General features: G+C 46.1%; 1 protein-coding gene across 1 annotated transcript in view; it reads left to right on the top strand.

Annotated features, from left to right (window-relative positions):
- Positions 1–556: 556 nt before the first annotated feature.
- The window catches only part of CTNNBL1 (catenin beta like 1), a 57,101-nt gene continuing 32,302 nt past the window's right edge, over positions 557–25,355 (top strand). The window contains exons 1-10 of the mRNA XM_042800980.1: positions 557–665; positions 8,645–8,833; positions 11,256–11,362; positions 12,150–12,289; positions 16,401–16,498; positions 18,657–18,750; positions 19,627–19,718; positions 22,915–22,987; positions 23,270–23,328; positions 24,045–24,193. Coding sequence (XP_042656914.1) covers positions 636–665; positions 8,645–8,833; positions 11,256–11,362; positions 12,150–12,289; positions 16,401–16,498; positions 18,657–18,750; positions 19,627–19,718; positions 22,915–22,987; positions 23,270–23,328; positions 24,045–24,193 — 1,031 coding nt within the window. The 5' untranslated portion in view covers positions 557–635. The remainder of the gene's footprint in view (positions 666–8,644; positions 8,834–11,255; positions 11,363–12,149; positions 12,290–16,400; positions 16,499–18,656; positions 18,751–19,626; positions 19,719–22,914; positions 22,988–23,269; positions 23,329–24,044; positions 24,194–25,355) is intronic.

The raw sequence follows: 25,355 nt of genomic DNA, 5'->3' as shown, positions 1-25,355 counted from the left end.
ATTTGTTAAATTGAAAAATGCCCCTGTCTGCCTGTGGTTGTGCACCTTACTGAGTTACAGAAGTACCTGTCACGACCCCACACAGGGAGGGACGGTCCCGTCCCCCCCCGCGGCACCCAGCGCCCCCGTCCTGGCCCGTTTTCAAGGTGACCGTGGTTAATGACACCGGGTATAAATAGAATTGTGTTGTCAATAAACGCTGGCACCGGGCGGCTGCAGCTCGGGGCGGGCTCAGCGCCGGGGAGGATTCGCGGAACGTTATGGAAAACGTGTCAATAAAAACCCCCGATCTGGGGCATCCGGCCAAGCTTCGGGGTGCCGCGCTCCCCAGGACCCGGTGCTGCTGCGGGTCCCCGTTCCCCCACGGCCCCCGGGATGGGCCCTGCCCCCCCCTTCCCCCCGGTGCCCCCGGTACCGGCTGCCCTCTGCCCTTTGCCCTTTGCCCTCCCCCCCCCAACCGTCCCGGGGCTGCTTTGCGGCAGTGTGGCGCTTTCCGGCAGCGTCCCTCCCGCCTCTCGCTTTCCGGCAGAGTGGCGCCCCTCCCGGCTTGCCCGCGCTCCCTGCCTTACGGCAACGCTGTCGCGCGGCCCCAGTGGTTGGCGACAGTTTCCCGGTGTCGGGGCCCGGTGGGTGCCATGGACGTGGGGGAGCTGCTCAGCTACCAGGTGGGCGGCCCCGCGGCGGTTCCGGGGCGCGGTGGCGGCGGTGGGAGCGCGGGGAGCAGCCGTGGGCCCGGCCCGGCCCGGCCCGGCCTGGCTTGTCCCGTCCCGCTGCCCCGGCAGCTCCCGGCCCGGCGCCGCAGCAGCTCCGGCCGCGGGCCCGGGCCCGGCCGCCGTGCAGAGCTTGCCCCGCCGCTTTCGGTGCGCTCTCACGGGACCCGGTGGTGCGAACCGTCGGGCCTCTCCCTCCCCTCCCCGCCTCTGGAGAAGCGGTGCCCCGGTGGGACCCGCTTACCGGGGCTGTTGGGGAACGCGGCTCCGCCGGGGCCGTTTCTTCCACCGGCGGGCCCGCCTTGGTGTCCTGGCTGGCCCTGAGGCAAAGCCTCTGCTGCTTTCGTGGCTTGAGTTCTCGTTCTGTTTACTCCTGCCAGTTTTATGACAAAACCCAATTTGATTTAATTTGATTTTTACCAGAGTCTTTTGAAAAATTTTTATTTCTTCTAAAAGCCTCATTTTATCTCACGAGCGTTCCTCTTCTCTGGGTGTGTGATCGTTGCTTATTCATTGTTTGTGGGTCAGTTCACAAGCAGATGTGGTAAATCACGTGTTTATTGCCCCGAGAGTGGATTTAGTGTGTTCCCGCGTGGATCGGGAGCGAGAGCGCTGCTTTGCAGTGGTGTTTTGATACTTTTGCTGCAATTTGTGCACGCGATGGTGTTGGCTTGTACTTGAATTCTTGGACAGACTGCAGCAGTGGCTCTTCCCTGCTGAATGGGTGGGTGAGAAGAGCACTCTTAAGACGTTATCTATCTTGTAAGTAGTTGAGTGTGGGAGTTATGTGACTAGACCTCCGTCTTAACCGGTGACACAGGGTCTGTGTGGGACTCCTGCGTGCTGTCCCAGTCTGCTGGTCTGTGGGGCTCCGCGTGTGCTGGGGTGAGGAGAGTGTCCCGCTGCTCAGGACACGTCTGCACTGGCAGAGTGTGTTGTGTTGAGATGCACGGGAAAGAGAGAGAGTTACCTTTGGGTTTGAGAAGTTCCCCATCTTCTTTTCCCAGTGGTATAAAATACTCTGGAGTGTGGCTGTAAGAGTCTTTTTTTGAGAACTCCACTGTCTCCTCGAGTCAGCTCCAGGACGTTTCCTTCAGTGGATGGCTCCGTCTGTCCCTAACGTCCTTCCCGCGTCATCCCGTCGTGCTGTGCTGGCAGCACAGTCCTGTGTTCTGAGATCCGTGCTAATTTTGAATTTCTCTACCTACCATTTTTTTCTGTGATTTTTTTTCAATATCAAATTACAATGATTCTTTCTCATGTTCCTTTAATTCTTTGGTCTTCTCTGCCTTAGTTATGGTTAATGGTGCTGTTGTGTATGTGTTCTGTGATGCAACTTTTACCTAAGGCACGGAAGGGTGAACCTGTGCTGAACTTCTGTTTGTTGTAATTTTGTAAGCAAATTCTAGTTTGGATTTTTGTTGGCTTTCATCTTGCTCTGAAAATGTTAAGTCTGCAGAATTCCCTTCCGCTCTGGAGGAAAGTGTGCATCCACTTTGTGTTGATCTTGTTGATTTTGTACAGCTTTCTGTTGGAAGAGCTTTCCATACGGTGACGTGGGTAATTGCTTATGACAATGTGGGGCCGTGTTCTTTGGGGGCTGGAGGTAAAGTAATGCTGCTTAGCTGCTGGGTGTTTAAATTTTAATTTTGTTTCTTGCTGCTGAAATTATTCTTAGCTGTGGGAGAAAACATTCTACAGCTTTCAACCAACTACCAAAATGGTTCCTGAAGGGTTTGTCCTGGCTCTGTGCTCTTCTGGTCTCTCCCTTGAACACAGATGAGTCCCGTGTCAGTAGATAACGCTTTAGAGTAAGTGTTGGATTGCAGTGTCACTGAATTCAGAGCCCCAGAATTGGGTAAAATGGTAAATACAGGTGAAAGGGGTGGAAGAGCAGAAGGTAGATAAATAGCTCTGATTCTGAGAAAATGAGATTCCCTTCTGTGAGGGCGCTTCTGGCTGAAAGACTGGAAAAAGAAATTGGAAATAACAGGTTCTGCTGTCTCCCGTCCTGCGTGGGTCAGGCGTCTGCCACAGCCCTCAGAGACAGGCGGAACAGGCGCCCTCCTGTATTGTTCTTAGAAATGTATGTTCTTGTCCACTGAACGTGTAAAAATCAGAATAATCAGACTGCTGTTGTGCCAGTGCCACAGAGAGGATGCTGACGTGTGCATGGCAGCTAAATGAAGTGAGCACTGCTGCAGGCTGCCCGCTGTACCCGGCTGACGGGCCGCTGCTCCGGCGAAGAGGAGGACGGCTCCGTGGCTCCTTCAGCAGCTCCTGACCTGCCCCAGTTTTCTGCCTGGCGCTGGGAGGTGGAACTTGAGCGCAGGTCTGGGAGCTTTCCTGCGCTGGGCCGAGCAGTGGGCTGGCTCCAGTTCTGCTCATTCATCCTTGGTGCAGGGGTGGCACTGGCTGTCAGACGGGTGGGCTGGATGATGGGTGGTGTGCACCTCAGCTGTCTGATTTTAATCTCTTGCTGCAAATGAGTCAGTCTCCTCAGCACGACCCAAAATAATTGCTTTTCTCTTACCTTGTTTCGAATTTGTCTCCTCTAAATGCCTAATCTGTGCCCTTGCTTAATCAAGATGTTCTCCCACAGTGCCAAACTTGGCATGGAAGATTTCAGGCGCTGTGCCACCAATTCAGCACCAAGTGTCTGCCGGAGTGGGAAAAGGAACCTCTCACAACAAAAAATACAATTAAACAGCACCTGGCAGTTTATACAAAGCTCAGGAATCCATAAACTTTATGTGCTGCTGCAAAACAGTTGCAGATGGTCTAAACCGATGATTAAATATTGCTGCTGTTCTGCTCAGAAAGTCTGTGCCCAGATCCTCCGTGTCTGGTCTCCGATTATGGAGTGTAATTAAGGGGACAAAGCCAACACTGGGTCTTTTCAGAGATCTCTCTCAATTGTCTTGGGAGTGAATAACTGAGATTATTTTAATTCTCATTAAATGCAGATTTCACCACAGTGAGTGATCACTACAAATTGCTAGTTTTTTAATGGAATATTAGTAAAATGAAATAACAAAAGAAGCAGTAAATAATGGGATGAGATCCGATCAGCTGGGCGATCTCCTCGTCGTTTGAATGGGTTGAGTGCAGTGTGTAGTGGGAGGGATCTCCATGTGTCAGTGGAGGCACACCGTAATTTCTGCTGCGGGCAGAGATAATTTACTGTAAATTTGCAATGAGGTGGATGCCTCCGATGGCAGAGGCAGCTCAGCTGAGGAGGCTCTTGGCGACTTACAGCCTTATTACCCCGATAGCTCTTGAACTACCAGTGGGTTGAACCGAGGAGCTGTCCCCGTCTCGGCCGTGGGCCCGCAGCGCTCGGCCGGGCTCTGCTCGGGGCCGGTACAGGCCCCACAGTACGGATCTGGTGTCGGTACGCTAGCGGGGTTGCAGGTGAATCTTTAGTTTGCTTTTGGATGGGTTATCGTTGGCCACCAAACCAGAGTGTGTCAGGAAGGAGCCCTGCCCTGGGCATCTCCCGGCACGGGTGCCGGTGGCCGTGCTCCTCGGGGCAGTTTGGAGCCTCATGAGCGAGTCTGGAGAGGACAGGGGCTCATTCTCTCTGAAAGTAATAATCTGTATCTGTGTAGGCACAGTGTGCATCTTTCCTTTCGTTTGCCTCAGTTTGTGTGAGTTTGGAGCTCTTGGGACTTCCTCAGGCGTCTGGATTTTCCTGGTAGCAGTTCTTCCAGTTTTTAACACTTAGATCCTGCACCAGATAAGTGTCCTGCTTCAGGAAGAAAAAACAATGAAAAGTAAGATTGATAGTAGCCTGGTTTATCACAAATGTTGGAAACAAAATTAAGAAGTTAGTGAAGATACCTCTGGAGGTTTGGGGCTTGCTTTCAGGAGTCCTAAATTGACAGCTAATGTGCGGCTTTCTGCAGTGGCTCTTCTGAGCAGGCTGCAGCTGGCAGAGATGTGGTCACAAAAGAAGCTGCATCACTTATGAAGATTTATTTCAGATTTCATTAACAAATAATTTCTGAGCTCCACAGTAACAAGGTTACTTTCCAAGCAGATGTCTTGGTAATAGGAAACTCCGTTACTGAGACTTCTCTAAGCCTTCCTGATGTTTGGCGAAGGCTGGAAGCAGTCGGGCCTGAGCAATATGTTTTCAGCTTCTATGGGATACTTAATCCTGGAATTAATGTGCAATCCCTGCTTTGAGGGAGAGCAGGCAGGGGCCCTGGGCAGGTGGTTGTTCTCTGATTGAGGACTTCCCTTCTCCCCTTGGCCGCCCCGGAGGCGGGTGCTGCCGTTCTGCTGCGCAGCGAGGGCAGGCTCCGCGGTGCAGAGCCGTGTCCCGTGTGTGTTTCCAGAGGAGCTCTGCCGCCCGGAGCACCTTAGGATGTGTCTGTTCACAGCTGAAGCCAGTACAGCTGAAGATTAGAAAAGAAACAGAAAGATAATTCTGCCTTTACCAATCACCAGCGTTTGCTTGCTTTATTGTATTTTATAAATGTCAGCTTTTTTTTAAGCCCTTTTGTATTCGTTGTTTTTTGTGTGGTGATATCAGTGTTAGATTTAAATTAAAATGTATTCTGAATAAATTACTGTGAATGCATTGCATTCAACAAGAACAAAACTAAGCTTAACTAAGAAAACAATTTAAAAATGCTTTTCTTGTGCATTTTCTAATGAATTCCATTTTCCTGCCAAATGCACCTTAGCACAACTGAGTAAAAAACCCAACATTTTATTTATCAAATTATTAGCTTTCCCTTTTCTATCAGAAAGGCAAAACTTGTGTCGATGTGTGTGAAGCTATGAAATTATTTAACTAAACATGTTTAGATGCAATGTATGTGTTTCCTTAGCAAAATGTACCAGTCTCAGTGCAGCAATGTGTGTGCCTAATTCTTGTTGGTTGGTAACAGTCCTCTAGGAAATACAGATGCAAACCAAAGATGAAAATCAATGAACAGAAGCTAATGCTTGCCTTAAATCAGTTGTTCATGACTGTGCATCTCTTGTGAAATGAGCAGAAACCCAGGTGTTTCACTTACGCCTTGATTTCTTAGTTTTAATAGTGCTGGTTGGAAAACTGCAATATTCTTAGTAAGGCTTTGCATAACATCAATAACAAAAGGAAAAACCTTAATGCCTGCTTAATAGCCTTTCCCCGGGAATTCAATTACTGTCTATTGCCAATATGTTGGCAGCATTAATAATTGCAGGAGGGGCACTTCCATAATTTATCATAATGATTTCTGTTATGTATTATAGAAGATTCTTCCCCCCCAACAATGCATAAATACAAAAAAGGATAAAATAATTGAGATTGAAACAGGGTGTAAATTCTGATACTAAGGGTTGTGTACTCAGAGGAAATGGGGTTGGTTTCATGATGGAGTTTTAATTTAGATTTTGTTCTGGTGATATAGTCCCTTCCCATGGTACATTACTTTGCATCTGACAAACCACCAGCTCCCTTGGTCCCTCATTACAGCTGCAGTCTCATTGAGGTTTTTGTTCCTTTTTTAATGTTTAGAAATGAGAGTGGGGAATGAGATTCCGACTCCCCAAATTAGGAAGATCCAAGGCAAGTCTTGTGGGGCTTTTTGCTGTAAATTTCAGGATTTATCGTGTCACTAATTTCTGTATTTGTGTTTGTAACATTAGTCAGTCAAAGGTGGTTTAGGGTGAATTGGGTATTACGGAGGAATGAGTGGAAGGACATAGGAAGGACAGAGACCTGTGAGCCATTAAGGGCACTGAGGAAGGAATATGTATTTACCGTTTTTTTCCTTAGATGTTGTAATTTAGAAGAGCACCTTCTTTCTTTTTCCTTTCTTTATTAGGTTGTTGATTGCTTGGGGAGGGTTTGAATTAGTGGTTGTTGACAATGACATGTTTGTGTGAAATTGTATTTTAATGCACCTAGAAGATAAGTAATAGGAATCTGCTTTAAAAACACCCCAACAGCGAAAAGAAAAAAACAACAAAGAACCCACAAAACCCTCCAAGCAAATACATTTTTCATTTCAAAGAATCTCTGGGTATGCTTCTACTTCACGGCTATTGAAGTATGAGCTGAGGAACTGCTTTAAAAGTGCGTGGGAGCACTTTAGAAGGGTTTTAAGTCAGGAATGTACCATCCGTAATGGAAACAGCAGAGAAGGTGCAGGCAGAAAGGCGATAGATGACAGAGTTTGAATAGGTCTACCTGGGAGCAAGCATCTAGAGCTTTGATTTGTGCTGATATGTTGTCTGGGAAACTTGATTCTGCATCTTCCTCAAAGTGGTGACAGTGTGGTAACCCTGAAAACAATGTGATCTTGGTCGGTCTGCTGTCCAGTTTGCTTCTCATTATAATTAACACTTCAAGTGATTTAAAGGGAATCTTGTTTTGGTTTGGTGGTTGTTGTGGTTGGGTTTTTTTTTGTTTGTTTGTTTTTTTCATCTATCCTGAACACAGAGTTTGATTGAGAGCAGAGCTTTCATTTACTAGCTTTTAATTTACAGTGAAATAAATTAATATGAAAATGCTCTTTGGGTTGTGCAGAGAAGTCGTTGTAGCTGGTTTGCAGCACGCACACTGCAATCACAGCGGGATTGCCGTATGAGCCTGAAACATTTATTGCCCCCTGGGGCTCAAAAGTTCCCAACCTGCTGGGGAGCTGGAAGTTCCCACCTTGATGCCCGCACTCGTGCTGGACCTGGCAGGGGAGTGATTCTGGCACCTATTCCCTCTGCATCTTTCTTTGAATCAAACCTGAGGAGAATCCAAATCTCAGTTAAAAAGCAGGCCTTATGTTCATGAAAACATGATGTGACTTTTCTGATTTTAGACAAAGGGTGCCACAGAGCAGAAGAGTGAGGTATTCTTGTCAGATAATTTTTTATGAAATAGGCTGGACAAATGTTAGACCTAATGGGGTTACGAAATCATCTATCAGGCAACTTGAGCAGTGAAGGAAAATAAAAAAAATATTTTTCTTATTTTTTTCATTGTTCTTAACACACAGGATCCTTTTACATAGTAAAGAATTAAGCCTTTTTTTCTTGTAATTACAGAGCATGGTGTACTCAGCACTTCCAGCTTGGTTGTCCTTCAAAAGAATGTGAGAGACTAAATTTAATATCCTTGTAGTTTTTGAAGGGAGAGAGCTTTTTCTTCTATTGCAAATGCTTTCATCCCTTTTTGCCTAAGTTAAAGCATGGGATTAAGGTTAATGGACTTTTTCTTGTCCCTGGCAAATTACCTTTAATTTTGACAATTAAATAGAAATTGTGGAATAAACCAATAGGTTGTTGCAAGCAAACCATAAAGGTATGGGCACTGCTTAATCTGGTGTCAGCCCCCTGCAGAATTGGAGCACGCAACGATACTCCTGCCCTGTGTACTCTAAATCAGGCTCCGATTCTGCATTCAAGTGTCAGCAGACTTTAGACCGGAGGATGGGGGAAGTCAAGGTGAATTAGGATGCACACAAGAATTCAATATAATCTCATGTACTAGATGGGTAAAAAATTATCTTTCACTGCTCTCTGCTTGAGCGTATCGGTCTTCTGTCTGTAAAACGTGAGGTTGTCTCAGCCGATTTAGCCGTTTCCAGATCTTTACGATGGTCAGCTGTACTGCCACCGAGCAGATCAATTTGGTCACTTCTTGTCTTTGAAATACTGGTCTTTGCTGCCTATGAAGATATTTTCCTGTGAATCGTGTTCATAGATCAAACAAGGTAGGATGTTGACATAGCTCTTGGCAGAGCCATTCATCTACTCATGTGATGTTCCACTTCACTAAATTAATTTCCTTTCCAGTTTTCAGAGTTGTTAAGCGTTGTGTAAGCAAATGTTTTAAGCAACTTGTAAGAATTTCCTCAGTATGTCTTGTAATATTGGTATTCTGGTTTGCAATGGCCACAAAAGGCTTGTATTCATTTACCTTATTTCTCTGACTTTAGCCTAACCGAGGGACGAAAAGACCCCGTGATGAAGAGGAAGAAGAAATCAAAGCACGTCGGAAACAAGCTAGTGCCCGAGAGCACAGCCGTCACAGGGAAGAGGAGGCTGTTGCGCTGGAAGAAACTGATGATGAGAAGAAGAAACTTCTTCAGATAATTGAGAGGGATGGAGAAGAGGAAGAGGAAGAAGTAAATCAGGGGTGTCCTGTGGGAAAGGGGAGACAGTGGGAAATAAGCAAGCGCTAAATCACTTCTCTGTGATTTCCCTTTCTTACCGTGCAGCTGATGAGGCTAACTGGTGATTGTCACGTGCCTCATCCGCCTTAACGTTGTGGTTTTACTTTCCTGCCCTGTGGGGTATTCAGTAATTTCAAACAGAGCTTCTGAAGGATACCCTCTGAAGGTTTAAAAGCAGGGGGAGAGGGGAGGAGAGGGGAGGGGGAAGGGGAAGCTTTCAAGCCTAATCTTTGTTTTAGGCCGAGAATAATCACATCACCTTCTATAATATATTTTTTAAGAAAATAGTTTCTGTATTCTTACTGGTTTCCTAGTTCTATTGTTCTCACTGCCACCCCTAGCCGTGCAGCTTCTCCCACTCTCCCCCTCTTTGTAGCTGTGCAGCAGCAGCAGCAGCAAATAAACAAACATTCTTCTATATGAGAGAGGTCTGGGGTCAGAGGAGGGGGGTAGTAGCTGTCAAGGGTAAATGATTTCAAGCCTTGGAGACAGAAATCCAATGCAGCATTGGCCTTTCTGCCAAGGGCCAGGGAAAAGATCACTTTATAAATGTGACACATGGATTGGTATAAATCTAGAAGATATTTTCTTCCTGCTGCCTGTGTCCTGTTTGATAAAAAAACAAGTGATATTCACCACTGCAGAATCATGTAGCTTTGTAAAATATCATTGTCCTTTGTATACAGCATTGCTAGCATTTGTCCCTGAAAATCTCCCTCATTTTTTGGATGTTGAGCTATTGCCATTACAGTTGTTGCTGATAGTGGAGAAAGATAATGCAGGATTTCTGTAGCATTTGAGCTCCAAGGAGGACAAAGGGACCTAGCCAAAAGTTCTCCTGACCGGCTAGAGTCTTGTGGATTCCTGTGGTGTACAAGTCCTTTGTTTTTGTCAAGTGGAGTTCTCCTATGCAGACGCTTTAAGAGCTGGAAGTCCAAAGTTTCTTTAGAGCCAAAATCTCTTGTTTATTACCTTGGAATGCAGTTAATGTAAGTTCCATCAAAATGCATTTTGTACCAGTAAATCTGATGGAAGGAAGCTAATCTGTAGGGTACTGTAGTACTGAATGCAAATTAAATGAAGGATACAAAGTCGATCCTAATGGAGTTATTGTAGTGATACATGTTAGAGAAAGCAAAGAATCAAATTAAATAGAGGGAGGCAGTGTCAGCATGTGTGACAGTATCTTTGTGGGTTGAAATCCCGTTGCAAGAGGAGTATGGTTTGGGCACTGTCGCACTGACCACCTGAGTGGGATGGTGCTAAAACAGGTTGGGCTTGAGAATGTAGGAAATCCAGTAATAACCAAAGGCTTGGGCTGGTGTTCATGTTGTAATGGAGTTTGCTGAGGAAATAGACATTTCCTGTCTCGTACAGGATTGCTGTTTAGTGTCACTAACCAGAGTTGTCAGCACCAGAAGCAACTCTTGATTTAATCCTGACCGGGAGATGGGACACAGAACTTGGCTAAATATGTGAAGGGGTCTGGTTTGTTTTCTGTTTTGAGGACCTCTCTTTAGTAGTGATTGTAACGTAGTCAAATAGAGGAGAGGGAAGAGGTTACACAAGAAAATCTGTATCATCCATGTTTTATTAAAAGTAGTGCTTTAAAATTGTGAAACAGGAAAATAACAGAATCATGTTTTTAGGTGTCGGGGAGGTAACTAAAGTTATATTACTGCTGTACAGTAAATGTACAATGCCAACTGAGAAACGCCTTAGAAGAAACTAGAGTAAAATATTGATTTTTTTGTTTGTTTGTTTTTTTTTTTTTCTTTAGAAAAAGACTTTAAAATAGAAGTGAAAGCTTATCCAAGTGAGGAAAATACAAAAGCACATAAAGAGGGCAGTTAAATGTAGACTTACAAAATGAAATAGCACAATGGACTTTGGAAAAGAAACTATTCATGAGCGTAAACTGCTAATGCAGATTAATATGTCAGAGGCAGAAAGCCTCAGTACGCACTGATGGGGCCAGGTAGTAACAGGTGTAAAAGAACAGCTCAAGGAAGGTGAGCCATTGCAAAACGGTTTGGTTTTTTCATTGTTACTCACTTTCAGAAAGTGTAGGGCAGCTGTTCTGGTTCCTTTCCAAAGAACCTTCCATTGGTAAGCCCCTGGTTTATAAACACCCAGCTGAGAAGGTTTTGCTCGGGGGAGCTGGCTCGGGTCAGAGTCGGGGTAAGTCCGTAGAGCATAGCGATGGTGTGTGGGTGCTTGGGCAGCTCGCTGCAGCGGGGCTTCCAGGGATTGCGTTTGCTCCGGCGTCTCTGGCCCCACGGCGGTCTCACCGCCTCGCTGGGCTCTTCCGGTGTTCGGCCGGGTAATTGCTCCAACCGTCCAGACTGTTTTCTGCCCTCCCTGGTTTGGTTAGGAGGAACCTCTGGATGAAAGTTCAGTGAAGAAGATGATTCTCACCTTTGAGAAGAGATCTTACAAAAACCAGGAGCTGCGGATCAAGTTTCCTGACAATCCAGAGAAGTAAGATAATGCGTGGCCCCTCTCTATTAGCCTTTTTTTTTCTTTGATTTTAAGTTTCAGCCCTAAATCCATTTCCTGAATATACAGATGTTTGAAGTTACCTAAGGTTTATCTAACAGCGGTTATTGCCATGTAGTTCTAAATTGTATTTGAAACTTAACGTTGTTAATTAAAAATGGCATTATTGAGACTCTGGTGGTGGCTGGTGTATGGCCATGAAGAGAATAATTAGCAATGAAGGGTGAAGTTCTAGTTTATTAAATTCTTGCTGTTGTTAATATTCTAGATTGTGAAGCTTCAGTACTAAAACTGGAGTTGATGTTGTTTTTATTTGGGGAGCGCACAAATTCAGCGAGGTTTCGTTAGTTCTGGTTTAGGTCTCTAAGTGGTTTGGCTCCCAGAAGCGCTGCCAGCTCTCTCAGCGTCAGCCCTCCTGGCAGTTGACGTCGGAGGGTCTTCAGCCATGTCTCCGTTCTCTTGGTTTTTGGGGGGCTCCTCCTTTGCGCTGTCCTGAGCAGTGGACTCTTCCTCACTGACAGGCGTTTTGCTTTCCAATTAACCGAAGATTTCATGCCCTCATTTTGTGTGAGGGTGTGTGCTTGCGTAGGCAGCCAGCGGTCTGTGTGGGAAGAAATTATTTTCGTATGATGGAGCTTTCAGATGCTGTGGTGAGCAAAACAGCTGGATGGCGCCTGAAAGCCCTTGGTCTCTGTTTGGAAAGGACTGTGCATTGAATGTAACTGATGGACTTTTTGCCTTTTTATTAACCGTTTTTGTCTTGCCTCAGGTTCATGGAGTCCGAACTGGATTTAAATGACATCATTCAGGAAATGCATGTGATCGCGACGATGCCAGACCTGTATCACCTGCTGGTGGAGCTGAACGCTGTGCAGTCTCTGCTCGGGCTGCTGGGACATGACAACACAGATATCCTTCGGTTGTTAAAGCAGCTCTCATGTGAGGGGCTGTCTGCAGACTTCTCTCTAGATCCTGCTTTCATAGGCTAATATATATGTTTTTCTCATCTTTCCCACCACACTTAATTTATGTCTTTTTTTTTTTTTTTTTTTCCATGTGAAAGCCTTCTTTGTTCAAGTAATATTGATTCTGAATTTTTTCAGTGCTGTTATTCTCCTTTCTTGTTTTATGACCCTTTCATCTAGGTTTGAGTCGCTGTGTTAGAGTGTGAACAGATGAACAGCACAGGACAAACTAAAGTAGGGGCTTAGCAGTGTGTAGCCTTGAACTGTGTGCAAACTTTGTCTGGAATGGCCCCTGTAAAAATGAAACCGATTTACCCCATTTTGTTGAGAGCTGAGCTGTCATGCTTTCAGCTACTTGCTGTGGACTAGCTCACCACAGTGCTACACCTTAGTTTGTAAATGTGATCAATTTTTCCTGTGTCCGTGCCCTTAGTTTTGTGTGCTCAGAGCCTGGGGCTGTGGGTTGCCCCTCTGGATCCATAAATACACAGAGACATTTCCATGCTCGGCTCATTCTTGTGCCACTGAACCTGATCCCTGTGTGTGTCTGTCTCTTCTTCCTCTGAAGATCTGAGGACCTCTCAGAGAGAGGTTTCTGTCTATACTGTTAAAGCTTTTGGTAGTTTTGAACAAAAACAGCGTCATTTTTTGGATATCCTGGTGCTGTGATGCTTAGCAGTCAGCTGACGAATAGAACTATGCCTGGCTTACCACTGTGTAGTCTTCAAAAGTAGAGCTCAGTCTCCATAGCTTGTAAAATATTCTACAGTAGATTAAGCTGAAGAATTGTGACATGATTTGAGAGATCGTGTGTCTGTGTCCTGACAAACATTAGTGAGTGGAGGGAGCAGTGAAGTCTAGTGGAAAGGGCACTGGTCTTACTTGGGACTACAGCAGGCTTTTCTTTTTTCCTTTTTATTGATTCATGACCTTATGAAAATAATTTATTCTTTACTTTTCTTTATGTGTAAAGAAGTGGATAATACTTACCAGCTTTTCTGAGGTGTTTTGAAATATGCAATGTTAAAAGGACTGTTAATACTAAACGTTGTGGTCCGATGCACAGATCTTTGGTTTTTTTTTAGCACTTCTCCTTATAGTACTAGGTATTAAGAATTCACAATTTGTTCTTTCTAAGCGGGTGCAGTGATCAGCAGATAAAAACAAAATATAAATATTTTATTGCATACCAGTTTATATTAGAAAACACTGTGCTTAGGTGTTTGGGTATTTTGACTTGTATCTAGCTGAGCGTTGGTGTGGTGAATGCTGGTCCCTGCAAAACAGCAGCCACCACAGCTTTCCTTGTCTGTGATCTGTAATGGAAATTACTCTCAAGTAAATGTTTGTTAACCATTTACTGTTGTACAATGCATAACCATTCTCATGGCTACCATAGTTTCATTGCTTATTTTTTTTGCCAGACACCACAGGCTTTTTGTGTACTATCTGCATGGCATTAAAACCTTCTACTGAATTTCTCATTCACAGGGAAAATACAAGCTATGGGGATATTGACTGGGATAGCAGAGCTGATTTATAGCTGGAGTGCACAGCAATACAGCTTGCTTTGTCCTTTCAGCCATGAAAGGCTGTGTCCTGGGGTCACTGCTGCTGTCAAGGACTTGTCAGTATTTCCACTGTGAACTCTTTTTAATTGGTTTGCAACTTGCCTGTCAGTTGGTTTACGGGTAGAAATTTGGCCTGCAAATTGCAATTTTGAGAAAAATATATTTCTTGTTATAAAACTGCTGAAGTGTTTTCAGATCCGTTGTAAGCAGGACACAGGCTATCAGGCTATAGTAATGCCTCTTCACTGTGCTGCTGCTGCTTATGTACAGGGTGGAAACACTATTAAAGTGGGGCATCTAGACATAAAACTAAATTGATACAGCTCATGTTTTCTAATGACTTTCTGTTAAAACAAGTGAAAAAAGATTTTAAAAATTAGTTCTTCAAGGAGAGAACTAAAAAAATGTTTCTTCAGATGTGATTTAAATGTGGTGTCTTGAGGGACTAATGTAAGGAGACAAAAGCAGTGTCCAGGGGGAGCAAACAATCTGCTGAGTGATTCATGCAGTTTTATGCAAAACCTGTGAATGAAAGGTGATCAGCAACAAGATTTTATTAATGAAAGGCAGGAAAGCTTCAAGTGAGGTTTTGCTTTTCTATCTCCTGAATTTTACAGGACAACTGATACTCTCACTGGAAGCCTTAACAGAAGCCCCTAGAGAGGAATGCCCTGCAAGAGGAGCTCCTCTGACTGCTGCGCTCTCTGCTGTGGGCTCTCAGAAAAACCTGCCTCAGCTGTCTTCACCACACGCAGCAGGCAGCAGCAGTCTCCAGTTAGTTCCTCCCTTAGCCTTCTCTGCTACAGGCTGGTCAGACCCCATTCCCTCAGTCTTTCCTCATACATCACGTGCTGGCCCCCTGATGATCTCGGTAGTCCCCCACTTGCCCGAGTCTGGTATGTCAAGGTCTCTTTTATCGGCAGAGCCCACAACTGAACAAAATATTCTGCGTGTTGCCTCATGAGTGCCAGGCAGCAGGTAGAATTCCTCCTCTTGACCTGCTGGTTTTGCTCCTGCTGATGCGGTGCAGCCTGTGATGAGCCTTCATCCCTGCAGCGGCACGCTGCTGACTCGCCTTCAACTTGTCCACCAGAACCTCCAGATTCTCTTCTGCAGAGCTTTCCTCCCCAGTCAGCCCCAGCGCACGGGCTCCTTCCCTCCCACGTACAGGACTCTGCATTTGTTGAACTTCATGAGGCTGCTATTGGCTTGTTCCTCCAGCTTTTGTTAATTAATAGTTGGTTCCTTGCAGAATAAATGTAAAGCAGGTTATTTTCTCTTTAACTTGCTTATTGAGTCATGCTGTGACTTGCTTTTAAAAACTGTACCCCGGCACCTTTGTCCGGGGTTTTGTATAAGCATGAGCGACTGTCTGCCCAGTGAGGAGTAACCTCCTCCTGTTTGGGTCCTGATGGCAGTTGCAACTGGGAGTGACATCTACCCATCAAGAAAACATACAGATAGCTTTGGCTTGGTGAAGGAGTGCTTCAGAGTGTAAAGAAAGTAGTAGTCTTACTGATTCACATCTTCTGCAGCACCTAGGCAGAGGTTAGCTTGGGACTGGGACAGGCAGCTCCCTTACAGTCTTCCCCGAGGCTGGGTAAGTCATGACTGAAACCTTGCTAGGGAAAGGCCGATGGAAATACTGCTGCTGCTGCTGTTTGTGGGTCTGAGCAAATGCACAAACGGGAGAGCTGGGAGGCTGGATCGTTAGCCTGTGCATTTTAAAGAGATTCATCACAAAGTTGTTATATAGGACATGCAGAAAACTGCATATCCTGTTCTGCCCCAGCGGGACTCGGGCAGGATTGATCAGCGTGTCTGAGAGAATAGGAAAGTGGGTCTAATGAGCTGGAATACGTCTCGTCGTACGAGAGAGCTGTGTAGCAGTCAGGCGAACTGTGTGTTATGCAGCCCAGAGTTAATGAGTGAAAATTGGGCTGGCAGGAGCTGCGCTGTTCCTGCAAGGTCCGTGGTTAGAGGAGCATGCTGTCCTAATTGGGCCGGGCAGAAGGGGGGATCGCTCGCGCGTCCTGCAGCGGCCTCGTGAGGTGCCTGCCGTATCAGGTTAGTGGGGGTACCACGGGGACCAGAATACCCAAGTCAGATTATTATAACTCATTTCTCTTTGCTTCTATTTAATCTTGACAATGCAAGATGGTGCCTAGTTATACCAACTCTAGCAATTTTGATTTGAAAAAAAATGAAAAAACAAGCATCATCAAGAAACAGTAATATTTCCCGATCCGGTAAGGACAGAATCACATTTGTTTTTATCATTCTTAATTGTCAGGACTCCCTGACTTTGGTGCTTATGAGGACTGTCTGCTGAAGTAGCCTCTGGGCTCTTGGCTCTGGTGTTCCAGTGCTGTAACGTATTACCAGATGTTTCGGGCTGTGTCAGGAGCATGCTGGCCTAAGAGCAATCTGCTTTTGATATTAAATGTGTCTGCCTCTGTGTTGATTGTCCTTAATGCCTAGCACATGTTTCCATAGCTGTGGTAGACTTGCTTCAAGAACTGACTGATATAGATACTCTCCATGAGAGCGAAGAAGGAGCTGAAGTCCTCATCGACGCTCTAGTAAGTAGGGAGCTCAGGTGGGTTCAGGGCCCGCGCCGCGCGCTCAGGAGCCACGCTTCCTGCCGCTGTGGTTACCTGTGCTGCCAGCCCAGGAGCCTGCTCTCCTGCACCCGGAACGCTGCCCTGAGAACCACGATGGGTGTTTTTAATGGAATGTCAGCGTTTGGGAAGTAGGTTCTTCTTGCACCACGAGTTGAAGTTGTGCTTTTTGGAAGGAACTTGCTCATATTGCAAAATTTGTGTAGGTTGGGAGATTTTTTTTCATGCAAGGAAGGATGAAGTCATATTTTTGTCCTGGACAGTATCCTATTGAAGATAGGAGCTTGATTTGCATTTTTCTTCCTTCTTGTGGAAAAGGGTGACCTCTATTCACCCGTGAAAAATTGAAGCTTGTGGCAGGGCTCAGATTGTTATCTGAATGACAGAGGGGCCATTGTGATCTTTCAGACTAACCTTTTGCACGGGAGACCAGTAGTCTTCTACCCAGTAACTCTTGCTTCAGACCCGGAGATCTGTTGTTATAGTAAGGGTACACGTTTTTCTTAACAAGAAGTAAAAGCTTGAAAGTTTTCGTGTAACAGAGCCAATGCATTTTAGGGGTGGAGGAGGGTTTAGAGGTAATTATCCTTTTTGGCACAGAGATTAAACAACCCCAGAAAATGATCTGTGTGCAGAAGAAGAGGCACTGCTTAGTCTTAAGTGCTCCCTTAAGGATGCCAACCTGAGCAGAAGCCGTCCAGAGGAGTGATGCCCAGCAAAACTTGAGATTTACGCATCTGTCTACCTTTGGGCAGCTTCTGCTAGCGAAGTGCTGTGTTTGTGAAACGCTGTGGCTGTGTCTTGTTCTGTAACTATTATGTTGAAATTGAAAGATGCGGAATTAGGGGTTTTCTTTTGTTCGCTTTGTTTGGCTGCGCTGTTTTCTCCTACAATTCTTCTTGTCCAGTCACTATAATGCTACCTTCCAAAGGTTAATGACAGTGGCCCGGAGCCGATTTCCTCCAGCTGGCCTCTGGGCTGTTCTTAATTACTCTGCCTTCGTGGAAAGATTGCTGGATGACTGAAATGGTGGAGAGGAACTGCTAGAGAAGATGTTTTCTATAAAATGCGCAGAGAGGTAGTAAATCAAGCGAAGTTCTTTCTCTGTTTTCCTTGTCACCAGCCTGCTGATAATAGCCAAGTTTTAGAGGTTTTATTGTCCTCTTTGAAAGAAACAGGTCAGGCATATCTTGAGAGAAATGCTTAGATATCTGCTTTTTAGATTATATTTTTTTCCCAAAGAAAGTAGATACAATGTAGGGTATCTGTGAAGTTGCCTTACCTTCCACGGCAGCTGATACTTGTATTTTTTCCACGTGTTCACTGGGCCCAAAGCTAGTTAACAGTGTTTGAATTGGAAATGTTATTTTGTTTAACTTTTCCAAGCTCATGTCCACAGTGGAGAGTTACCCAAAGTCAAGCTGGACTCTGTCCAATTGCAGCTTTAAAAGCATATTTCTTGTGTTAGCCTTTTGGTTAGGAGGCTCCACCTGCAGATGTGGGTTGCTGCTCCTGCTGTTGGTTGGTCTGGGTTTTGCTAGCTTACTGAAGACTATTTGGTACATTCATCTTGCTGGGATTTAAATGCAAGCCTTCAGCTGGTGATCATTCAGCTTTTGGATTTGAATCTCTGTGTGTGAGCGTTGTTCCTTCAGCTTCTTGTACCCGTTAAGGTGGAAGATGTAACAGAACTGTAGGCAGCCCAGCAATAAACAGTTGAGAGTGGAGCCGCTTGCAGCGCTGACAGCTAGCCCCTCCGTGGTGGTTTGTGATGCCTTGCACTTCAAAATTCTGGGGGATTATAAATCAATCAGGCTGGTTCAGGAAATAAGACTGTGACAAGGCACGTGTTTTCCTCCAGATGTTTCTCTGTTTAATCTGAAACACAAAAGTTGTTTAATTAATTAGGACAATAGTGGCAGATTTTCTTGGTGATTCTTTCACATCCTCAGATTTCAGAGCAAGATTGTTAGTGTCTTCTGATGGTGTCTGGCAGGATGTTTCAGTTGGGTGTATTGATTTTTATTATTTATTAGCCCACCCGTTCTTTCTCCTTCATGTTCCTTTTTTCAGTCTTCTTTCTTATCTTTTTATCTTTCCCATGACCCTGGTGATTTAGGTGGAGGGCCAGGTCGTGGCCTTGTTGGTCCAGAATTTAGAGCGCCTGGATGAAAGTGTGAAAGAGGAAGCTGATGGTGTCCACAACACCCTGGGTAAGTGGCTGTTGCACAGCCTCTCACCTCTTTCTGTATTTTGGACGAAGAGGGGGTGAGTTATCCCTCCCCTTCCTCTCCTCTCCACCTCCTTTCCCCTTGAGCTGCCAACACTACGGTAGAGGACCTAGTGCAGCTTTTGCTCACGCTCAGCTTTGGCTCGGGGTAAAGCCCAGTCCCTGGAGCCAGCGTTTGTCACCCGACTGCAGGCGAGGTGTCTCTTCCCAAAGCGGTTATGTAGGGCGGTGCTGATGCCCGGACGAAAGCACACTGCACCAGGAGTGCTCCACTGCCCCTGTGGTTACTGGGCACTTAGCTGTGAGCTCTGCTTACTCCACTGTGGGAGCCGTGTGTGTCCTAGCAATATATTTATCTTTCAGGTAGTAGAACATTTGCATTTCATACCAGTACATTGTTACCTCCCTGTTCCCCAGTCTTTGCGCAGCACGGTAACTGCTTTGCACTGTGTTGCTGTTACTCGCATTTAGGCCATCATCCACTCCTTTCAGTCACTCGGGATTGTAACCTCCCAAGGACAGAAAGAATGACAGAGACAGGAAACGTAAGGTTTAGAGTTTTTACTACCACTGCTAGTTTTGTGTGGTGAGAATTGCTGCTGGAGTAAAGTCTTAGGCTTCTTCCAGCAGGAGCTGGCGTCACCGAGGATGGAACATGTGGGCAGTGTGAAAACTGAAAGGGTATCATTTGCCTGAGCTTAAGTCTAACTCAAAAAAAAAAAAAAAGGTAGTTTTGTGAATAAGATGTAACTTTGAGAAGAGCAGTGCAGCCCTAGGAAAGGCCTGGCAAAGCAGTGTTGATACAGGCCTGAGCTGGACTGCAGGTGGGCAAAAGTTTATTTTTTCTGTGTCTTCTCAGCAATCGTTGAGAACATGGCAGAGTTCCGACCAGAGATGTGCACAGAAGCTGCCCAGCAGGGCCTCATGCAGTGGTTGCTCAAGAGGCTGAAGGTGAGCTTGTTTTCCTGTTGCCATTTTGGGGGGTATCACACTAAAAACTGTCAGGCCGCTGGTCTGGTGTGCTTGAGACGGTGTTTGGCACAATATTAAAGGCCCAAGGCTGTTTGTTACTGGCTCTTTCCGTTTGTATAGGTTATCTTTGTGATAAATTTTAACATTTGTGAATACAGTGAATTCAAAACTTGCCTCTAACTGGAAGCACGTCCCTTTTAACTTATTATGAACTATCAAAATGTAAGGAGTTGATTTTATGTGTAAGAAGCTCTACACAATGTGATGGGAGTCCGAGTAGCAGCAGTCTGCGTTTTCATAGCGTTTGCCTGGGGGAGTGTCTGTAATGTCGGGTCTTCCTGAATGTCTTTGGGATTTCCTTGTTTCTGTGGGAGTTGTTTCTGGTGACGTGTCCCTGATCCTGCTGGGAGAGCTGCGCTCTTCCCTGCAGAGCTGGTCCCTTCACAGCGCTACAGACCGCGCTGGGGCTCCAGGCGCTGGGGGCTGCGCTCCTGAGCACCGCGCTCCTCGCTCAGGCAGCAGCGCTCGAGCTCCGCCCGCACCCGCCTGCCTTCTGCAGACCAGCTAGTACAAACTTAAAACATCACTTAAAGGAAGCCAGCTCTGCACACGCGCGCGTGTGTCCGAGAAGCCAAGTTCAGGACAGAAGGTTAGAATTCGGGGTTTATATCCTCTGCCCTTTTAGTTCGCACGGACATACTTCTGTCTTGTCTTCTTATTGTAAACGTGTTTATATTGTAAACTTTCAGCAGAAGGTGGATTTTCTGTCCATATGATTCCGGTGTGGTGGATTTCTGGTCCATGGCTGAGATCTGTGGGAATGCAAAAGCTGACCAGTAGACGTGGAAACTAATAAAGACCATTTTATGCCTTTGCTTCCTACCTTTCTAACACTTTTTGGAGTTTCAAGTGGTGTCTTTAATTGCTGCTGGTGGTGGCTTTTTCTTTGAACTCGTCTAATTGCCTTATGAATTCCAAATCACTTTTTGATACTCTTAGTATCCGGTGGCAGTGAGTTGTACAGTAACTCTCGTGTGAAACGATGCCTAAGCTTTCCCTGGAAGATGCTGTTGGAAAGGAATGGGCAGTTCAGCTCTCTTACAGAGCTCGTGAAGGAAATTTAGCAAGCAGATTCTGGCCTTTCCTGAGCCTGTCAGTAAGGCATTAGCACTTCCATACTTAAATATCTTTATGGTTAGAAGGCCTCTGAATCACAGAAATACTCTTATCAGCTTTGTCTGTGTGCAGATACTCCTTTGTGCACCTCATATGCTTGTTAGCAGAAGTAACGTATAATTTCCCACTACAGGTAGTAACATAATTATATTCCTTTTGCTTAAAAACTAAAAGTGAAGTTAATTTTATTCCAGGCAGGTATGTACTGCTGCCTGCCTTGCGATTACCCTGGCAGCTGAGAGACTTAGAAACTCGGGAAAGCGAAATAAGGGCCACATGGCTTCCCCTGCTCGGTGCCACAGGAGGTGAATGCTCAACCTGCGGTGCTGGCTGTGCCTTTCCTTTGCCCTGGGATGTGCCAGCTTTGCCTGCGTTTGGGGACGTGTGAGCAGGCACTGCTGCTTCTGGCGGAGCCGCACGCTGATGGCATCTTTGCTGTTGGCAGCTCTCGCTCTTGGATCTCTCGCCCTGGCAGACGTGGGTAGGGTTAAACCAGGATCGCAGCATCTGGGGAGAGCGTTGTGCTGCTCAAGCATGTCTATGGGATGAGTTGTAAAATTGGAGTTCTGTCTAGGTGTCAGTGAGGACATCTGGCACGCGGCACTGTGCGAATTTCTGTTTTCTGACTGCGTTTCAGGTTGCATAATTGTATTGCGACCGTCAGAACCGCCTCGGAAAGGCGAGCTTAATAGCTCACTTCTCCCAACATAGGCAGGGCTTGGGGATGCTGCGTGCAGCCCCGGGCGAACAGAGCGTTGTCTCCCGAGGCTGCCCGTAGGACAGCAGCCGGTCCGTGCCGCGAGAGGAGCCGCCGAGCCGCTGGCACCGCGCGCCCGCCGCCTTCCCCCGTGCCACGAGCGCTCGGAGGCGCTGCCTGGCTCCACCGGCACCTGCGGGGCGCTGGGGGGCCGTCTGGAACAAAAACCTTTACTTGAGGTCAAGACTCGGTGGCATTTGGGATCTTCCTGCTTTTCATGGCTTTGTGTTTCGTGGTGCTTGTGCGCTGTGACCTTTTCTTTGGTGGCAGGTGGGGATAACTGGCCCTCGCGTAGCCTTGCGCAGGCAGGTTCACTCAGTCAAGCTGCGGGGAGTTGTGCGTTTGGGGGGAAAAATGGTGCGTGACAAATGGCATGTTTTAAGCTTAGTACTTATTGCTTCCTTTTTTTTTTTTTTCTCCTCTTGAACAGTGGAATATAAATAGCTGGTAACTGATGATTTAAAAAATTTTTTTTGTTTGCTTTATGAATTCCTTCAGTGAACCAGTTTGCATTATTATCTGATCAGTTAATGTTTAGTCTGTTTCTGTAGATGAAGCCGCTTTGGCAGCCCGCAGAAACGTTGGATCTAGTTCAGAATCCCACTTCAGGGATTATTTTTTTTTTTCTTCAAATTCAGTTTTTTGGCTTCATTATGATTTTTTTTTTCTTTTTTTTAACATATTTGAGTATGGAGGGAGTGTACGAAAGGAAATTACGTGATTCTGCAGGCTGAACTCATCTCGTGTTCTTCTGATTGTGACGTTGTGATCCTCATACAAAACTCTGGCAGTTACTGTTTAATGTTACTGTGATGTATTTTCTGAAATTTTGGTTTTGGTGACAGATGCAGATTTTCAGAATAGGGATAAGCCCCCTGCACTCGTATCACATCATGGGGGATTTATCACAGGAAAGACATTCCGTGTTGCAAGCAACTGGAGACTGTGCTAAGGGGCTATTGAGCCAACTCGGTCAAACCTGCTTACGCAGGACGGCGTGAGGGATCAGAGCTGAGTTTCTACATGTGCGTGCATGAGCACCCCCACCCAACCCCGCGCCGTCACCCCTGAACCGGAGGGAATGACTTGGGGTTTGTCACTGAGGCATACTGCAGAATTACCGCTGCTGTGCTTTGGTCTAAGTGCCGCTCGTGTGTTCGGTGATTTGATTAATATGTTCTTCAAATCGGTGAAACCCAGAGCCGTGCCCTGATGGGTCTCTTGTTCCTTCTTCACCAACAGGCTAAGATGCCTTTTGATGCCAACAAGCTGTACTGCAGTGAGGTGCTGGCTATTTTGCTCCAGAATAACGATGGTGAGACATGCCTCTGGTATCGATATTCTGTTAGGGTAGGATCCAGACTTTTTTCAGATCACAACAGCACTCTTCTGCCTCCGGCTTTCCTTTGCTTGTGCTCTCTCCCCTGCGCGTGTGCTCCCTCGCATACGCCTGCACCCTCTCTTTCTCTGCAGCTTTTGTATTCTGTCAAGCCGTATTGATTTTGTTCGCTGATGTATCAGTGTTAGATGGCTGTAAAATCTGACAGTTAGCTTCATTTTTCTCTCTCTTTTCCCCTTTCCCCCCACCTCCGTCTAGACAACAGAGAATTGCTTGGGGAGCTGGATGGGATCGATGTGCTGCTTCAGCAGTTATCTGTGAGTAATTCACATACGCCCTCTCTACTGTCAGGAGACTTGCAGGCTGGGTGTGAGGAGATGGAACAGACTCCTGGTGTAGCGCTGTCCTAGCGAACTGTAGATACTGAAGTACAGCCATGCTTTACATTTACTGGTGGCATAGTCCCTGAATAACTTCCACACAAGTGTAGCATCTGTGGTAAGTGAGGTTAATCCCTGTTTTAAAGATGTTGATGTTGGGATACACAGAAGTTAAATTGTTTTGTTACAATTGCATGGCAGGTTGGAGATACAGGGTTGAAATTTGCCCATCTTCAGCATTCTCCACTCCAAGGGCTGGAGCCTGTGTTTGAGCTAGCTGAAGGGAATGTGTTCACAGTTCACTCCTGTTTCTTGAGGCAGTACTGTCTGCAGCACCCTCGGGTAGAGGCTCTGCCGAGGAGTTCTCCGGTAACAAGCTTATCCACACACTTGTGAATTGTGCAGTTGGTGCCTTTCCCCTCGGAGGCTCTGTACCAAGGCCTGCATTAGGCTGCTGCATGTTGGTAGCCAGTCAGGGCAGCAAAAAGGGCAGCAGTTCCCTGAGAGAATGCATCGGTGATGTGGATGATTGTTGGCTTATGCATATCACATGCTGAAGGCTTGCGATGTAAAATGTTCATGTATACCCTACAACAGTGCCCAGCAAATCAGGCCCTCCATTTTGGGGTAATTTTGCTTTCTTTGTCATGCAGGTGTTTAAACGACACAACCCTAGTACAGCAGAAGAACAGGAGATGATGGAGAACCTGTTTGACTCCCTTTGCTCCTGCCTAATGCTCAGTTCCAATCGTGACCGCTTCCTCAAAGGCGAGGGTCTGCAGCTGATGAATCTGATGCTCAGGTACCCAGATAACTATGATTTTCTTGCCTGCTTTTGGCATACCAACACATGTTCTGGCTAGATATTCGTGGGTTTCCATTTATAAAATTTCTCTGTTAGCATATTTGCCTGTCTTCTCTTTCTTTTTTTCGGGCATGTAAGTTGGACCTTCTCAAACACACAAGCTTCGCTCTTTGTCTTTAGCTTTGTTTCCTAAGAACTGGGTTACTTGATAGCTGCTGGTAAGTAACAGTGCAGCTCTGCACGGCACACACCTGGAGGAGAGAATGGCATAGGTCAGGCCACTAATCCTCTAAGGATTTAAAAGACTCCTGTGAGGGTAAGAGAGAACCTTCGGATGTCTCTAGAGAAAATGTTTTTCCTTTTGTTCCCCAGTTCAAGTTTCACTGTGTTGTGTATTCTCTAAGCTGCTGAATTTTTGTGGATATTGATACAAAAATTGTGAACATTCTGTGCAATGGGCATAAGTATGCATTTTTTCTTGTGACGTGTTTTGTCACACTGTGAATCTCCAGGGCTTCTCTGCTCTCTCTTCACCTTTGCTTCCTAACCCAGCACTGAACTGTGTCTTCTGTGCTGCCTGGCTTCCTCCAGACCCCAGGACTGGGCGCAGCGGGGTTCTCTCTGGTTGACCCTGGTGTGCAGGGCTGTGTGTGGTGGCTGGTTAGCAAACGCCAACAAGCAGTGATGTATTCCTGCAGCAGCGCATGGCTGGGTAGTGCGCAGCAGCAGGGAACTGAATAAATAACCAAACGTGGATTATTCAGATAGGAACACTGGGTTTTCTTGAGGCTAATTAAAGAAAAGCTCCAAAACTAAGGACGAGAGGGAAGCCTCCCTCTGCCTCGAGTACTAAGCTGCTAAGCCAGCCTTGCAGAACTAATTACTTGGAGTTCTTGTGCCGTGTGGGTGGGACTCAGTGTTTGGATTTTTAATAGCTTTTTCCTCATTTTTGGACTCTACTGTTTACTACTCTCTGTACCAGGATCCCAGCTGGAAAATTATGACAAGAGGAAAATTCTCCCCTGGATGCATTCCCCCCTGCAGTAGTTGTGAAGGGGTTAGGAGGGACAAAGCATGACTTAACCAGCCAGCAGCAGCTACGTCTAATGGAAGGAGTATCCAAGACCTCAATCTTTTGGTGTTTAGGCACCTAACTTAT

This window comes from Tyto alba, unplaced genomic scaffold (genome assembly GCF_018691265.1).
Source record: "Tyto alba isolate M040663 unplaced genomic scaffold, T.alba_DEE_v4.0 Super-Scaffold_33, whole genome shotgun sequence".
Lineage (NCBI taxonomy): Eukaryota > Metazoa > Chordata > Aves > Strigiformes > Tytonidae > Tyto > Tyto alba.
This window is presented reverse-complemented; position numbering and strand designations above follow the sequence as displayed.